At 41.7% G+C, this 18,675-nt stretch overlaps 1 protein-coding gene across 1 annotated transcript in view; it reads left to right on the top strand.

Moving 5' to 3' along the window:
- Nucleotides 1–18,675, top strand: part of HDAC2 (histone deacetylase 2) — a gene marked incomplete in the record, with an annotated part of 356,906 nt that overhangs the window by 125,528 nt on the left and 212,703 nt on the right. The window contains 2 exon segments of the mRNA XM_053710876.1: nucleotides 8,495–8,587; nucleotides 8,672–8,780. Of these exon segments, the coding sequence (XP_053566851.1) occupies nucleotides 8,495–8,587; nucleotides 8,672–8,780 (202 nt within the window).

Below are 18,675 nucleotides of genomic sequence, written 5' to 3'. Positions count from 1 at the left end.
GTCCGTGCCTTGAAGCTCTACTTGCAGGCGACTAAGGAATTGCGTCAGACATCTTCATTATTTGTTGTTTTTGCTGGGAAACATAGGGGTCAGAAAGCTACGGCTACCTCTCTTTCTCTTTGGCTGAGGAGTATCATCCGTGTTGCATATGAGACTGCTGGACAGCAGCCTCCTGAACGAATTACGGCCCATTCTACTAGAGCTGTGGCTTCCTCATGGGCGTTTAAAAATGATGCTTCTGTTGAACAGATTTGCAAGGCTGCAACTTGGTCGTCTCTTCACACTTTTTTCAAGTTTTCCAAATTTGATACTTTTGCCTCGTCTGAGGCTGTTTTTGGGAGAAAGGTTCTTTAAGCAGTGGTGCCTTCCGTTTAGGTCCCTGTCATGTCCCTCCCTTTCATCCGTGTCCTATAGCTTTGGTATTGTATCCCATAAGTAAGGATGAAATCCGTGGACTCGTCATATCTTGTAAAAGAAAAGGAAATTTATGCTTACCTGATAAATTTATTTATTTTACGATATGACGAGTCCACGGCCCTCCCTGTCATTTTTCTGAGACAGGTTTTTATATTTGTTCAACTTCAGTCACCTCTGCTCCTTGGCTTTTCCTTTCTCTTCCTAACTTTGGTCAAATGACTGGGTTGGGGGGGAAGGGAGGAGCTATTTATGCAGCTCTGCTGTGGAGCTCTTTACCTTCTCCTGCTGACCAGGAGGCGATATCCCATAAGTAAGGGTGAAATCCGTGGACTCGTCATATCGTAAAAGAAATAAATTTATCAGGTAAGCATAAATTTCCTTTTTTTGCCTCAGGATAAAAAACCTAAAGGTAAATCTATAGCTTTTAAATGTTTTCGTTCCTTTCGTCAAAATAAGGAACAGAAACCTAATACTTCCCCCAACGAATCTGCTTCCAATTGGAAACCTTCTTCAAATTGGAATAAATCCAAGCCATTTAAGAGATCAAAACCAGCCCCCAAGTCCGCATGAAGGTGCGTCCCCTCATTCCAGCTCAACTGGTAGGGGGCAGATTTAAAAAGTTTCAAAGATGTTTGGATCAATTTGGTCGAAAATCATTGGATTCAGAGTATTGTCTCTCAGGGGTACAGAATAGTATTCAGAGTAAGACCGCCTGTGAGAAGATTTTTTTTCTCTCACGCATTCCGATAAACCCAGTAAAGGCTCAGGCTTTTCTGAAGTATGTTTCCGACCTGCAGTTTTTAAGGGTAATCATGCCAGTTCCGTTTCAGGAACAGGGTCTGGGGTTTTATTCAAATCTATTCATTGTTCCAAAGAAAGATAATTCATTCAGACCAGTTTTGGATCTAAAGATTTTGAATCGATATGTAAGAGTACCAACTTTCAAAATGATTACTATAAGGACTATTCTGCCTTTTGTTCAGCAAGGGTATTATATGTCCACAATAGACTTACAGGATGCTTATCTTCATATTCCGATTCATCCAGATCATTATCAGTACCTGAGATTCTCTTTTCTAGATGAGAATTACCAATTTGTTGCTCTTCCATTTGGCCTAGCGACAGCTCCAAGAATCTTTTCAAAGGTTCTAGGTGCCCTACTCTCTGTAATCAGAGAGTGGGGTATTGCAGTTTCCTTATTTGGACAATATCTTGGTACTCGCTCAGTCTTTACTTTCTGCAGAATCTCACACGAATCAACTAGTGTTGTTTCTTCGAAAACATGGTTGGAGGATCAATTTACCAAAAAGTTCTTTGATTCCTCAGACAAGGGTAACCTTTTTAGGTTTCCAGATAGATTGTGTCCATGACTTTGTCTCTGACAAGAGACGTTTGAAATTGGTTGCAGCCTGTAGAAACCTTCAGTCTCAGTCATTCCCTTCAGTAGCTATGTGCATGGAAGTTTTAGGTCTCATGACTGCAGCATCAGACGCGATCCCCTTTGCTCGTTTTCATATGAGATCTCTCCAGCTTTGTATGCTGAACCAATGGTGCAGGGATTATGCAAGGATATCACAATTAGTATCCTAAAATCCCAATGTTTGACTTTCTCTGACTTGGTGATTAGATCACCATCGTATAATTTTAGGGGCCTCTTTCGTCCGTCCAACCTGGACTGTGATCACAACAGATGCAAGTCTTTCAGGTTGGGGAGCTGTTTGGGGATCTCTGACAGCACAAGGAGATTGGAAATCTCAAGAGGTAAGATTACCAATCAATATTTTGGAACTCTGTGCGATTCTCAGGGCTCTTCAATTTTGGCCTGTGTTGAAGAGAGAACCGTTCATTTGTTTTCAGACAGACAATGTCACAACTGTGGCATATGTCAATCATCAGGGTGGGACTCGCAATCCTCAAGCTATGAAAGAAGTATCTCGGATACTTGTTTGGGTGGAATCCAGCTCCTGTCTAATTTCTGCGGTTCATATCCCAGGTATAGACATTTGGGAAGCGGATTACCTCAGTCATCAGACTTTACATCCGGGAGAATGGTCTCTCCACCCAGATGTGTTTTCTCAAGTTGTTCAGATGTGGGGGCCTCCAGAAATAGATCTGATGGCATCTCATCTAAACAAAAAACTTCCCAGATACCTGTCCAGGGATCCTCAGGCGGAAGCAGTAGATGCATTGACACTTCCTTGGTGTTATCAACCTGCTTATATTTTCCCGCCTCTATTTCTTCTTCCAAGCATGACCTCCAAGATCGTCATGGAGAAATCGAATGTCCAGTTGCCAACCTTGGCCACTTCCACTAAGGCCAGACCTATCTCAAGGTCCGTTTTTCTATCAGGATCTCAAATCATTAAATTTGAAGGTATGGAGATTGAACGCTTAGTCATAGAGGTTTCTGACTCAGTGATTAATACTATGTTACAGGCTCTTAAATCTGTTTTTTTTTTAAATTTATTATCGAGTTTGGAAGACTTACATTTCATGGTGTTCTTCTCATAAATTCTCTTGGCATTCTTTTAGAATTCCTAGAATTTTACAGTTTCTTCAGGATGCTTTGGATAAAGGTTTGTCTGCAAGTTCCTTGAAAGGAAAAATCTCTGCTTTCTGTTTTATTTCACAGAAAGAATGCTAAACTTCCTGATATTCATTGTTTTGTGCAGGCTTTGGTTCGTATCAAGCTAAATCAATCTCTCCTCCCTGGAGTCTTAATTTAGATTTGAAGGCTTTACAGGCTCCTCCGTTTGAGCCTATGCATTCTTTGGACATTTAATCTACTTTCTTGGAAAGTGTTGTTCCTTTTGGCCATCTCTTCTGCTAGAAGAGTTTCTGAATTATCCGCTCTCGTGAATCTCCTTTTCTGATTTTTCATCAGGATAAGGCGGTTTTGCGGACTTCATTTAAATTCTTACCTAAGGATGTGAATTCTAACAACATTAATGGAGAAATTGTTGTTCCTTCCTTGTGTCCTAATACTAAGAATTATTTGGAATATTATGTTGAAGCTACTAAAGATTTCAGGAAGACTTCTAGTCTATTTGTTATCTTTTCTGGAAAGGTCAGAAGGCTTCTGCTTTTTCCTTGGCTTCGTGGTTAAAGTTTTTGATTCATCAAGCTTATTTGGAGTCGGGTCAAGCCCCGCCTCAGAGAATTACAGCTCATTCTACTAGATCAGTCTCTACTTCATGGGCTTTTAAGAATGAAGCTTCAGTTGATCAGATTTGCAAAGCAGCAACTTGGTCTTCTTTGCATACATTTACTAAATTCTACCGTTTTGATGTGTTTGCTTCTTCAGAAGCAGTTTTTGGTATAAAAGTTCTTTGGGCAGCTGTTTCAGTTTGATTCTTCTGCTTTTTCCAAATTCCTTTGTTGATGCTTTTTACTCCTTTCTTGATCACCCCACTACTTGGCTTTTCGTTAAACTGACTTGTGGGTGTGGTGAGGGGTGTATTTATAGGCATTTTGAGGTTTGGGAAACTTTGCCCCTCCTGGTAGGATTGTATATTTCATACGTCACTAGCTCATGGACTCTTGCCAATATGAAAGAAATGAATTTATCAGGTAAGTTCTTACATAAATTATGTTTTTTGGTATTGTAGGTTGAAGAAAACCAGTTGATCAACAAATAAACTGCTAAAGGCCAGTTAGAATTCTTCTGATTCTGTATAATACAAATATGATATAGTGTGCACACCTCTCCACCAAATATTAGATAAAATACTGCACTGTGCACCTTTTTACTGGGACATGAAACCTAAAATGTTTCTTTCGTCTTTCAGATAGAGCATATCATTAAAAAATTTCTATTTTTTTATTTTATCAAATGTTCTTAATTCTTTTAGTATCCTTTGTTGAAAGAGCAGCACTATACTACTGGGAGTTAGCTAGGCACATATGGAGAGCCAATGAATAGAGATAATAGATGAACATTTTTTCTTTCTTAAAATGATGGTCTACAGTCTTCCAGAACATGCAGAAAATATTTTTTTGCCACTAGGAACTGGTCAAGAACCCATAAAAGACCTTTAAAACCCTCCCATCTCTCTATAAGTTTTCCTCGTAGGAGATGGATGAGAATAGAGGTTTTTTTTTCAGCTTGCTTATGGATTACAATTGGGAGCTCAGACACACGTGAGATCCAGAGTCCCTGGGGAGTAACATTTACAAAGAAGACAGAAAAGACTCTTCACGGCAGCTGAATCATACAGGGACACATGAATACCCTTTTATGTGCACAACATTTACCCAATGGGACTTAAGCCATAACTCCTTTCAGGTGTCGTAGGGGCTGTTCCCTAGCCTCCCCCTGAGGGACTCCGGTATTTCCTACTGCAATCCTGCGGTACTAGATACCTGCACTGGATGGGCTCTCTACTGGATTCTGCTGCAGCTGTATTGACATGCCTGGTAAGCCAGTGAAGGGGTGCGGCGTAAGGTAAGTGACTTTACACAGCACAGATGCAGCCTAGAGGCTATTTGTAGGTACTCTGACATAGGTACAGTATAGCCAGGGGACTTAACCTGCTCACCTCATGACAATTTTTTTTCTCTCTATCAGGTTCCTAACGGTTCTATCATCATTTGGAACATTATCGGGGAACCCCTTGACCTTTTGAAGCTCTATGGGTGCTTTTGGGGGCACATATCATATCTGGGTATATGGCCCTTTAAGAAAAATGCCAGTAGCTTTTTGCAATCTGTAGGCTTGTAGAGGAGGCTCTGTTTATGGTGGGGATAAATGTTTTAACATCTATAAGAGGTAATGATGCTTGGTGCACTATGTTTTTTGTTAAAAAGGAACCAAGTGTTTTTACTTTATTATTAGGACACCGGCTTTTCTCCTGCTGTAACTCCACCCCCTCTCTGTTCCCAGTCTTTTTCTCTCTCAATCCAGAGCCTCAGCATCTAGATCCTTACTACAACTGTTTGGGCCAAATCTAAAATTTCATCCAGTGCCTACTAGTCCCAGGAAGGGGGTGAGTACCAATACAGGATCTGCCAGGGGGTACTTAAGGGCTATATTGCTTCTTTGGGTTCAGTATCCCATTAAAGCCCCAATTGTATTCTTTCATGATTCAGGTAGAGCATGTAATGTTAAGCAACTTTCTAATTTACAACTATTAAAAAAAAAAAAAAAAAGTTTTTCTCCTGGTATCTTTATTTGAAAAAGCAGAAATGTAAGCTTAAGAGCGGGCCTGTTTTTGGTGCAGTACCCAGGGTAGCGCTTGCTGATTTGTACACCTGGGTAGCATTTGTTGATTGGTGTTTAATAGAAAAGCCTGCTGAAAACATGCCTGTTAATCAGTTAAATATTGTTTTCAAAGCTCCACCAAAAAATTCCACAGGTGTTTCAGGTCCCTGATTTAGTCTGACTATATTGCTAAAGAATGGAAAAAGCTAGGTGAACCTTTTGCTCCTTTCACAAGATTTAGGAAAATGTACCCCAATCCAGAACAGAATGTGGAAATGTGGGAAACTCTTTCTCCAAACAGATCTTTTACTTATACCAGCAGTTTCTCTCACCTCTGTGGCTGCAGCAGAAACATTATGGTGTGACTCCCTAGCCGACAATTCCTCTACTGAGGATCTACAAAATTGCATTAAGACAAAGATCTGATGGCTTCCCACTTAAATCACAAACTTCCAAAGTGTTGTGCAAGATCAAGAGATCCAAAGGCGCACATGGTAGACGCCTTGGTTAGTCCATGGGAGTTCCATCTTGAATACCCATTTCCTCCATTTGTTCTTCTTCCAAAAGTCATTTCTTGGATCAAACAGGAGTTTGCATCAGTAATATTAATTGCTCCACCCTGGCCCTGCAGGACATGGTATGCGAACCTAGCACAGATGTCCTCATCCCCTCCATGGCTTCTTCCTCTGAGACAAGACCTGTTATCGCAAGATCCTCTTTTCTATCACAATCTCAAATCTCTAAGTTTGACAGCGTGGAGGTTGAACGCCTAGTTTTGAGAGACAGAGTATTCTCAGATTCTGTGATTGACACTCTGATACAGGCTAAGAAACCTGTGGCTCAAAGTATTTACCACACGATTTTGAGGGCATATTTTGTATGGTGCTCTTCTAAAGGATTCTCTTGTTATTCCTTTCAGATCTTGAGAATTATTCAGTTCTTACAAGATGGCCTTGACCAGAGTTTATCAACTAGTTTCCTGAAAGGTCAAATTTCTGCTTTATATGTTTTCATAGGAAGTTGGATAAACTTCCTGATGTTCAGACCTTTGTTCAGGGGTTAGAATTAGACCACTTGTAAGACCTATTTCTCCTCCCTGGAATTTGAACCTAGTCCTTTCACTTCTTCAAGGTCCTCCCTTTGAACCAATACATCTCCATTGACATAGAACTATTGTTTTTGAATGTACTTTTGTTGTTGGCTATCTCTTCTGCCTGAAGAGTTTCTGAGTTGTCAGCTTTATCCTGTGATCTTTCATTTTGAACCAAATATGATTTTCTTCCTAAAGAGGTTTCTACTGATAACATATTCCAGACCCTGCTAACGCTAATGAGAGATTATTACATAATCTGGACGTAGTTAGACCTTTTGAAGTTCTATCTCCAAGCTACAAAAGAGTTCAGAAAAACTTCTAGTTTGTGCATTACCATGAGACTCGTAAAGGGCAAAAAGTTACTAAGGTTGCGTTTGCATCTTGGGTTAAACAGGTGATTAACAAGACAAAGCTTACTTGGTGGCGGGTAAGTCGCTTCCTAAACGTATTACAGCTCACTCGACAAGAGCAGTGGCAACATTGTTGGCCTTTAAGAATGATGCATCTTTGGAACAGATTTGCAAAGCTGCCACATGATCTTCTCTACATACTTTATCTATCTAAATGATATTGTTTTGTAGTCTTTGCTTCTTCCCAAGCAGCTTTTGGCAAGAAAGTCCTTCAAGTTACGGTGTCGGCTAAATAGGAACTGCCAGAGAGTATTTTCCCACCCTTATTTTGGGCGACTGTTCGAATTACACCTCTATGGACCCTGTTTTGCCTTTCCTATCTTTTTTTTTCTTCTTCTTCTTCCTCTTCTCTGCTATACATTAAACTAAGAGAGAGGTGGGAGGGTTTTAAAGCTCTTGTATTGGTTCTTGACCTCCTCCTAGTTGTGGAAAATCTTCCCCATATGTTATGGAGGACTGTGGACCATCGTCATTCCGAAATAAAATAAATTATCAGGTAAGCATATCTTTAGTTTTTGTGGTTGTTTAAAATTGTGTGCTCTGTCTGAATCCTGAAAGAAATATTTTGTATTTTAGCCTTTTAATGTTACCAAAAGCTAGAATTTTCTACATAAATACCCCCCCAACCACACACACACACACACACACACTTGCATTACCTTTTTTTCTTTTTTTTTTTTTTCTTTTTTTTTTTTTTTTTTTTTTGCAAGTTCTAAGAAATCAGACACATTTTAAGTGTTTATAAGCTGTGAATATAACTGCATATTTAGTTGTCTATGTAAATAAATAAGCTGTTGGTCCTTTTTGTGAGTTTATGTATTTGGTCCATACAATGTATATTTGGTCCATACAATATAGTGTAGACCTAAAATACATTCTTCAAAAGTATTCTTTTCAGCAGCTAGAATTACATCACATGCACATGACTTAAATGAACATGTAACCTTTTTTTTTCTCTAAATTTAGAAAGAGCATACAATTTTAAACAACTTTCTAATTTACTTCCAATATCTAATTTACTTCATTCTCTTGATATACTTTGCTGAAAAGCATATCTAGATAGGCTTAAGTAGCTGCTGATTGGTGATTGCGCATAGATGCCTCGTGTGATTGGCTCACCCATGTGCATTGCTATTTCTTCAGCAAATGATATCTAAAGAATGAAGCAATTTAGATAATAGAAGTAAATTGAAATGTTGTTTAAAATTGTATTCTGTACCAGAATCATGAGAGCATTATTTGGGGTTTACTGTCCCTTTACCTTGGTTTACCTGTTAAATATAAATGTTATGCTCCTTTTGGCTGTGCTGGTTAAAATGTAAAATTTAGCTACATCATGTAGCCTGATGTGTATACCTTTTACATCTATTGTAGGATATAGGTGCAGGAAAAGGCAAGTACTATGCCGTCAATTTCCCAATGAGGGATGGGATAGATGATGAATCTTATGGACAAATCTTTAAACCAGTGAGTATACTTTTAAGTGTTTTGAAATATTTTGCATGCAATTTATGTATATATCTGACCCATTGTATAATAATGTTTATACAGATCATTTCTAAAGTAATGGAGATGTACCAGCCAAGTGCTGTTGTGCTGCAGTGTGGAGCGGATTCTCTGTCAGGAGACCGTCTTGGGTGTTTCAATCTAACTGTCAAAGGTAAAAGCTGTTTATGATTGTGTTTAAAGTTTGATAACCCCCTTTCTTTCATAGAGTTTACAAGCTCCTTATGTATACAATTCAACACCTGGCCACCAGGAGGAGGCAAAGATACCCAACACACCAAGAGCTTTGAGTGTTTCCCACTTCACTGTACCTCCCAGTCTTGTCTTTGCCTCCAAAGGAGTAAAATTGAGGGGCCCCAGTTTCTTCTCTAAGAAGGGGTTTATTTAACCTGTTACTCTCCTTTTTGAAAGTTAAGATAAGAAGAAAGGGGATATAAAGAAGTACTAAGGCTGTATAAAATAATTCCCCTGCAGGTGTTTTTGTCATTAACTTGCCACAGGTGTTGCAGGGACTAGTCCTTAGCAACCTCCTGTTTGGCCTTGCCATTGTATTCCTGTGGAAAATCATCTGCTGTTTTTATACAGCACTGGATTGGCTCTCTATAAGGGCAGAAATGCTGCAGCTGGGTAAGCATTAGGGGTAAGTATGTACACTTACATAGCCCACAGGCTATTAGTAGGTACATTTTAATGTATATCGTAACCAGAGGACACATTGATTAACGTAATCACAGACAGTTGCATAAGGGTCTGTATATTTGTGTACATTAATTTATACAGTGTGAATGTTTGCAGGATTGTTTAGATTAAGGGTTATCTGCCAGTTCTTTGAAAGGACAAATTAGTCATGTTATTAGACCTATTTCTCCTCCTTGGAGTCTTAACCTAGTATTAAAAGTTTTACGGGTTCCTCCTTTTGAGCCGATGCATAAATTAGACATTAAACTACTTTCATGGGAAGTGTTGTTTCTTTTGGTCATCTCTGCTGCTAGAATAGTTTCTGAATTGTCTGCTGTCTTGTGAGTCTCCTTATCTGATATTCCATCAAGATAAAGCTGTTTTATGGACTACATTTTTACCTAAAGTTGTTACCTCCCACAACATTACTAGGGAAATTATCGTTACCTCCTTGTGTCCTGATGCAAAAAAAATATTCTGAAAGATCTTTACATTCTTTGGATGTTATTAGAGCTTTAAAATATTATGTTGATTCTACTTAGGATTTCAGACAGACTTCTAGTCTGCTTTTTTTTCTGGCCTTAAAGGCAAGAAAGTCTCTGCTATTTCCATTTTAATGGGAGGAGAGTCCACTGCTTCATTCATTACTTGTGGGAATTAATAACCGGGCCCCCAGGAGGAGGCAAAGAAACCCCAGTCAAAGGCTTAAATACCTCCCTCGCTCCCCTCATCCCCCAATAATTTTTTGCCTTTCGTCACAGGAGGTTGACAGAGAAGTGTTGGAAGATCGGAGTAGTCTCTTATGGAGGGTAGTACTCTTCGAAATGGGACTGGAGTTTTAAGTAGCCCTTTCAGCCTCTGTGAGAGCATGAGTCCGGAGATGCAGGGAGAGTCTTTCTGCTAACGCATCCCGACTCAGTTTAACAGCTCCATTAGTAATCAGCGTTGACGATTTTCACTGCCTGCTTTTCTTCTCTTAAGTCCATGTCGGGAGTGATGCTACTAACCGGTCACACTTGAAGGGCTGTGTTCCTGTTCCACAGCATTGATTCTGGTAAGATCGTTTCATTTATATGTATATTTGATAACGCAGGAAGACATGGTCACAGTGTGGCTCTTTTTATCATTATAGAATATAAGGTAATACCCTCAGAAGGGGGCTATTGAACAGGTGGGAGTTTATTAGCATAGTATTGTTTGTGTTTCTCTTGTAAGGTGTATCCAGTCCACGGGTTCATCCATTACTTGTGGGATATTCTCCTTCCCAACAGGAAGTTGCAAGAGGACACCCACAGCAGAGCTGTCTATATAGCTCCTCCCCTAACTGCCACCTCCAGTCATTCTCTTGCAACTCTCGACAAGAAAGGAAGTATCAAGAGATATGTGGTGACTTAGTGTAGTTTTACCTTCAATCAAGAGTTTGTTATTTTTAAATGGTACCGGCGTTGTAATGTTTTACTCTCAGGCAGAAATTGGAAAAAGAATTCTGCCTGGAGGTTTGATGATCTTAGCGGTTTGTAACTAAGGTCCATTGCTGTTTTCACACATAACTGAAGAATATGGGAAAACTTCAGTTGGGGAAACGGTCTGCAGATTACCTGCTTTGAGGTATGTTCAGTATTTTTATTTCTAGAGAGATGAATAAGTTCTAGAAAATGCTGACAGAGCCTTGTGTATTTGAGGTAAGCCTGATGCAGTGATTTAACAGCGACTGGGATCATGCTTACAAAACAGGATAATACTCATGTTAATAATCATATTACTTAGTGACAAAACGTTTACATGATTTCATAAATAGGAAGTTTTTTCTCTGAGGGAGATAAGTCTTTATTTGGGGCCTAGTTTCCTCATGGCTAGTCAGATACTCCTAGGAGTATTTTCTTAAGGCCCCTCTGGCATCCAGTACATAGTGGGAGGGGCCTATTTTAGTGCTCTAACTGCGCAGTTTTAATTCAGACTGAGACATCCAGCTTCCTTAGAGGAGTCCTCTGGCATCTGAGGACCATTTCAAAGGGGTTATTTCTGCACAAAATCATTTTTGAGGGCAGATAGGAGCCTCAGCAGAGCTGTGGCAAGGTGCTCAATTGACTTTTAACGTTTTTTTAACACTTTTCAATCCGGTTTGGGGCCTAAGGGGTTAATCATCCATTTGCAAGTGGGTGCAATGTTGATTTAGTCCCTTACACACACTGTAAAAATTTCACTACTGGTTATGGGAGTGATCCACCCAGTTCCAAGGGAGGAACAGGGGCAGGGCTTCTATTCAAATCTGTTTATAGTTCCCAAAAAAGAGGGAACTTTCAGACCAATCTTGGATCTCAAGATCCTAAACAAATTTCTCACAAATACTTTGCAGTGCCTGTTTACACTGATGTTTTTCTAGTCCCTAAGAGGTTTTCGGAAATTATTACTAAGGAATGGGATAGACCAGGTGTGCCGTTCTCTCCCCCTCCTGCTTTCAAAAAGATGTTTCCCATAGATGCCGCCATACGGGACTCTTGGCAGATGGTTCCTAAGGTGGAGGGAGCAGTCTCTACCCTAGCTAAGCGTACAACTATCCCCGTCGAGGACAGTTGTGCTTTTTTAGATCCTATGGATAAAAAATTGGAGGGTCTCCTTAAGAAATTTTTTATACATCAAGGTTTTATTCTCCAGCCTCTTGCATGCATTGCCCCAGTTACTGCTGCGGCGGCTTTTTGGTTTGAGTCTCTTGAGGAGACTCTACAGGTGGAGACCCCACTAGACAATATTCTAGACAGGATTAAAGCTCTTAAGTTAGCTAACTACTTTATTTCTGACGCCATTTTTCATTTAGCCAAGCTAACGGCTAAGAATTCAGGTTTTGCCATTTTGGCGCGTAGGGCGCTATGGCTTAAGTCCTGGTCAGCAGACGTTACTTCAAAGTCTAAGCTTCTTAACATCCCCTTCAAGGGACAGACCCTATTCGGGCCTGGTCTGAAGGAGATCATTTCTGATATTACTGGAGGAAAAGGTCACGCCCTTCCTCAGGATAGGTCCAATAAGTTAAGGACCAAACAGAATAATTTTCGTTCCTTTCGAAACTTCAAGAGTGGCGCAGCTTCAGTTTCCTCTAATGCAAAACAAGAGGGAAATTTCGCCCAGTCCAAACCAGTCTGGAGACCTAACCAGGCTTAGAAAAAGGGGAAGCAGGCCAAGAAACCTGCGGCTGCCTCTAAGACAGCATGAAGTAGTAGCCCCCGATCCGGGACCGGATTCTAGTAGTGGGCAGACTTTCCCTCTTCGCCCAGGCTTGGGCAAGAGACGTCCAGGATCCCTGGGCATTAGAGATTGTTTCCCAGGGATATCTTCTGGACTTCAAAGCTTCATCTCCCAAGGGGAGATTTCATCTCTCACAATTATCTGTAAACCAGATAAAGAGAGAGGCATTCACAAAGATCATCATCAGTTCCTCAGGTTCGCCTTCTTAGACAGGCATTACCAGTTTGTGGCTCTTCCCTTCGGGTTAGCCATGGCACCAAGAATCTTTACGAAGGTTCTAGGGTCCCTACTGGCGGTTCTAAGACCACGGGGCATAGCAGTGGCTCCTTACCTAGACGACATTCTGATACAGGCGTCGACTTTTCAAATCGCCAAGTCCCATATGGACATTGTTCTGGCCTTTCTGAGGTCTCACGGGTGGAAGGTGAACGAAGAAAAGAGTTCTCTCTCCCCTCTCACAAGAATTTCCTTCCTAGGAACACTGATAGATTCAGTAGAAATGAAAATTTTTCTGAAAGAGGGCAGATTATCAAAGCTTCTAACTTCCTGCCGTGCTCTTCATTCCACTTCTCGGCCGTCAGTGGCTCAGTGTATGGAAGTAATCGGCCTAATGGTAGCGGCAATGGACATAGTTCCGTTTGCCTGCCTACATCTCAGACCACTGCAACTTTGCATGCTCAATCAGTGGAATGGGGACTACACAGATTTGTCCCCTCTGCTAAATCTGGATCAAGAGACCAGGGATTCTCTTCTCTGGTGGTTATCTCGGGTCCATCTGTCCAGGGGAATGAGTTTCCGCAGGCCAGAGTGGACTATAGTGACAACAGATTCCAGCCTTCTGGGCTGGGGCGCGGTCTGGAACTCCCTGAAGGCTCAGGGTTCATGGACTCAGGAGGAAGCCCTCCTTCCGATAAACATTCTGGAACTGAGAGCAATATTCAATGCTCTTCAGGCTTGGCCTCAACTAGCTGCGGTCAGGTTCATCAGATTTCAGTCGGACAATATCACGACTGTATTCTATATCAACCATCAGGGGGGAACAAGAAGCCCCCTGGCAATGTTGGAGGTTTCAAAGATAATTCTTTGGGCAGAGGTTCACTCTTGCCATCTCTCAGCTATCCATATCCCAGGAGTAGAGAACTGGGAGGCGGATTAACTAAGTCAGCAGACTTTTCATCCGGGGGAGTGGGAGCTCCATCCGGAGCTATTTGCCCAGCTGATTCAACTATGGGGCAAACCAGAACTGGATCTGATGGCGTCTCGTCAGAACGCCAAGCTTCCTTGTTACGGGTCCAGGTTAAGGGATCCCCAGGCAGCGCTGATAGATGCTCTAGCAGCGCCCTGGTCCTTCAGCCTGGCTTATGTGTTTCCACCATTTCCTCTGCTCCCTCGTCTTATTGCCAAGATCAAGCAGGAGAGAGCTTCGGTGATTTTAATAGCACCTGCGTGGCCACGCAGGACTTGGTATGCAGATCTGGTGGACATGTCATCCCTTCCACCATGGTCTCTGCCGCTGAGGCAGGACCTTCTACTCCAAGGTCCATTCAAACATCCAAATTTAATTTCTCTGCGGCTGACTGCTTGGAGATTGAACGCTTGATTTTGTCAAAACGTGGTTTCTCCGAGTCGGTCATTGATACCTTAATTCAGGCTCGAAAGCCTGTCACCAGGAAAATCTATCATAAGATATGGTGTAAATATCTTCATTGGTGTGAATCCAAGGGTTACTCATGGAGTAAAGTCAGGATTCCTAGGATATTATCCTTTCTACAAGAAGGATTGGAGAAGGGATTGTCAGCTAGTTCCTTAAAGGGACAGATTTCTGCTCTGTCTGTTCTTCTACACAAGCGTCTGGCAGATGTTCCAGACGTTCAGTCGTTTTGTCAGGCTTTAGTTAGAATCAAGCCTGTGTTTAAACCTGTTGCTCCACCATGGAGTTTAAATTTAGTTCTTAAAGTTCTTCAAGGGGTTCCGTTTGAACCTCTACATTCCATAGATATCAAACTTTTATCTTGGAAAGTTCTGTTTTTGGTAGCTATCTCTTCGGCTCGTAGAGTTTCAGAGTTATCTGCCTTACAGTGTGATTCCCCTTATCTGATCTTCCATGCAGATAAGGTAGTTTTGCGTACCAAACCTGGGTTTCTTCCTAAGGTGGTATCTAATAAGAATATCAATCAGGAGATTGTTGTTCCGTCACTGTGTCCTAATCCTTCTTCAAAGAAGGAACGTCTATTATACAATCTTGACGTGGTTCGTGCTTTAAAGTTTTATTTACAAGCTACTAAGATTTTTCGTCAAACATCTGCATTGTTTGTTGTCTACTCTGGACAGAGGAGAGGCCAAAAGGCTTCGGCATCTTCTCTTTCTTTTTGTCTGAGAAGCATAATCAGTTTAGTTTATGAGACTTCTGGCCAGCAGCCTCCTGAAAGAATTGCAGCTCATTCCATTAGAGCGGTTGCTTCCACATGGGCATTTAAAAATGAGGCCTCTGTTGAACAGATTTGTAAGGCGGCGACTTGGTCTTCGCTTCATACTTTTTCTAAATTCTACAAATTTGATACTTTTGCTTCCTTGGAGGCTATTTTTGGGAGAAAGGTCTTGCAGGCAGTGGTGCCTTCCATTTAAGTTCCTGCCTTGTCCCTCCCTTCATCCGTGTCCTAAAGCTTTGGTATTGGTATCCCACAAGTAATGGATGAACCCGTGGACTGGATACACCTTACAAGAGAAAACAAAATTTATGCTTACCTGATAAATTTCTTTCTCTTGTGGTGTATCCAGTCCACTGCCCGCCCTGTCACTTTAAGGCAGGAGTTTTTTATTTTTAAACTAGTCACCACTGCACCCTATAGTTTCTCCTTTTTCTTGCTTGTCTTCGGTCAAATGACTGGGGGTGGCAGTTAGGGGAGGAGCTATATAGACAGCTCTGCTGTGGGTGTCCTCTTGAACTTCCTGTTGGGAAGGAGAATATCCCACAAGTAATGGATGAACCCGTGGACTGGATACACCACAAGAGAGAGAAATTTATCAGGTAAGCATAAATTTTGTTTTTTCTTCTTAAATGGAGAGTGTCCACAGCTGCATTCATTACTTTTGGGACTCTTTTCCCGACTCATATTAACAGCTCCTCAAGCAATCGGCATTGTTGAATTTAGCTCCGCTGCCTGCTTTCTTCTCTCAAGTCCATGGCGGAGGCGATGCTACTATCCTTCACACTTGAAGGGCCGTGTTCCTGTTCCACTGCGTTGATTCCGGTAAGATCGTTTCATTTTACTTTATTCAATGTACTGTAACATGAATGTTTTCCCGTGAGGCTATACTTATCGCGAGTTTAACTTATAACATAAAGTCTCTGTTAGTATCTTGGAATCGAGGGTTAATACCTCCTGAGGGGGGTTATTGGACAGGAAACTTTATAACCATGTTTGTTGTGTGATTCAACCTGCTTATGTTTGAGGTTTAGGGCTCATGGTTTGTAACTTTTGAGGCCTTTGGAAGTGACGCGGCCTGTTGGCTGAGCACGCTTTTTGGACTATACGGTTCACCCAGTGTCTGGCCGTGGTTACGCTCTGTTCCCATTTCCATATTCACAACAGTGTGGTGACTGAGATATTCTAGTCCGCAGAGGTCTGGTCATAGGAGGTGGTGGTGAGTGCCCCAGCCATTGGTGGTGTCGGGTGCCGTTTTTGTTTTTTACTGTTTGTAGTCCATATTGCTATATCGTCTTTGCAGCTATGGGGGATTCTGATACCGACACGATTATAATATCTGATTCAGACTCTGTGTCCAGTGACTAATTCGGTTTAGCTTCGTTGACTCCTGTCAATCATTTTTGTTCCATATGCCATATGAGAGCACCCTGTTGCTCGGGAAGTCGGGGATCTGCTGAGCCATCCGCCTCTGGGGAGTTCTGTCTTCCAGGGAGCAAGTTCCCTACCAAATCTTCCTCCTACACATGCTGGTAACCCAGTTTATGGTTCCTCCACGCAGGGTGGTGTGTTCCCCCCGGAGCTTGCAGCACGTTTTCGCTTTCAGATAATGTTGGCGATTGCTCGTCCAGACATTTCTTCTAAGGTACGACGAGTCCACGGATTCATCCTTGTGGGATATTATCCTCCTGCTATCAGGAAGTGGCAAAGAGCACCACAGCAGAGCTGTCTATATAGCGCCTCCCTTAGCTCCACCCCCCAGTCATTCTCTATGCCTATTCTAAGTACTAGGTAGGGTAAAGTGAAAGAGGTGATAAAATATTAGTTTTTATTTACACTTGGCTTATTTTTTGGGTCTCAGAACCCACATGGCTAGTTTAAAAACGCTCTGGTGCGGTTCTTTGAGGCTGTAGAGACATCGAGGGAGATGGGCAGGGCCTATTTTCGCGCCTCAGATGCGCAGTTGTGTTCACTCAGTAAGCAGCAAGCTCCAACTCCTGAGGGCCCTTGTGGATGTTTTGGGCCAAATCGAAGCTTTAACCCCATATTTACAATCCTTGAGGGCAGGTAGGCGCCACAGCAGGGCTGTGGCAAGTTGCTGGGGGTGTTTTTTCCGGATTTAGCCTTTAATTCAATCCGGTTTGCACAATAAAGGGTTAAATGTTAAATTTTCTTGTGGGGCAAACTTAACTACACATATTGAGCCTGCTATCAAAAATTTGAAAAATTTGGTGCATTTTAAAGCAGTTTTGCAGAACGTGTATGCTTTTTTTCTCTTAAAGGCGCAGTACCGTTTTTTAAGATTGTTTTTTTTCCACTAAATAAAGTGTTTTCATGCTTGTTTGTAGTCATTACTAGCCTGTTCAACATGTATGACATTGAGCAAAGTCATAGTTCAATATGTTTAGAAGCCATTGTGAATGAATGTGTCCCTCATGCACTGAAAGGTCAATAAATTGCAAAGAACATATTTTAGCTACTAAAAGTATGTTGCAGGATGATTCTCAGTCAGAAGGGAACCAGGTTATGCCATCTAATGGCAACCATTAACGCCCGCACAAGCGAAGCCAAGTACTTCTAGTTCGTCTAATTCTTTCACCCTGCAAGATATGGCCGCAGTTATGAATACTACCCTCACAGAGGTTTTATCTAAGCTGCCTGGGTTGCAGGGGAAGCGCAGTAGGTCTGCTGTGAGAACAAATGCTGAGCCCTCTGACGCTTTATTAGCCATATCCGATGTACCCTCACAATGTTCTGAGTTGGGGGTGAGGGATTTGCTGTCTGAGGGAGAGATTTCTGATTCAGGAAAGATGTTCCCTCAGACACTCAGATATGACGGCTTTTAAATTTAAACTAGAACACCTCTGCTTATTGCTCAGGGAGGTTTTAGCAACTCTGGATGATTGTGACCCTATTGTAGTTCCAGAGAAATTGTGTAAAATGGACAGATTTCTAGAGGTCCCTGCTTACACTGATGTTTTTCCGGACATTGTTACTATGGAGTGGGATAGACCAGGTATTCCGTTCGCTCCCCCTCCTACTTTTAAGAAAATGTTTCCCATATCAGACACCATGCGAGACTCGTGGCAGACGGTCCCTAAGGTGGAGGGAGCTATTTCTACCCTGGCTAAGCGTACAACTATACCTATTGAGGACAGTTGTGCTTTCAAAGATCCTATGGATAAAAAATTAGAGGGTCTCCTAAAGAAAATATTTGTTCATCAGGATTTTCTTCTCCAACCTATAGCGTGCATTGTTCCCGTAACTACTGCAGCTGCTTTTTGGTTCGAGGCTCTGGAGGAGGCTCTTCAGGTTGAGACCCCATTAGATGATATTCTGGATAGAATTAGGGCACTCAAGCTAGCTAATTCTTTCATTACAGATGCCGCTTTTCAACTGGCTAAATTAGCGGCAAAGAATTCAGGTTTTGCCATTTTAGCGCGTAGAGCGTTATGGCTTAAGTCCTGGTCTGCTGATGTGTCATAAAAATCTAAGCTTTTAGCCATCCCTTTCAAGGGTAAGACCCTATTCGGGCCTGAACTGAAAGAGATAATTTCAGACATCACAGGAGGGAAAGGCCATGCCCTTCCTCAGGATAAGACAAATAAGATGAGGACCAAACAAAATAATTTTCGTTCCTTTCGAAACTTCAAAGGTGGTCCCTCTTCCCCTGCTGCAAAGCAAGAGGGGAATTTTGCTCAATCC

This window comes from Bombina bombina, chromosome 4 (genome assembly GCF_027579735.1).
Source record: "Bombina bombina isolate aBomBom1 chromosome 4, aBomBom1.pri, whole genome shotgun sequence".
NCBI lineage: Eukaryota > Metazoa > Chordata > Amphibia > Anura > Bombinatoridae > Bombina > Bombina bombina.
This window is presented reverse-complemented; position numbering and strand designations above follow the sequence as displayed.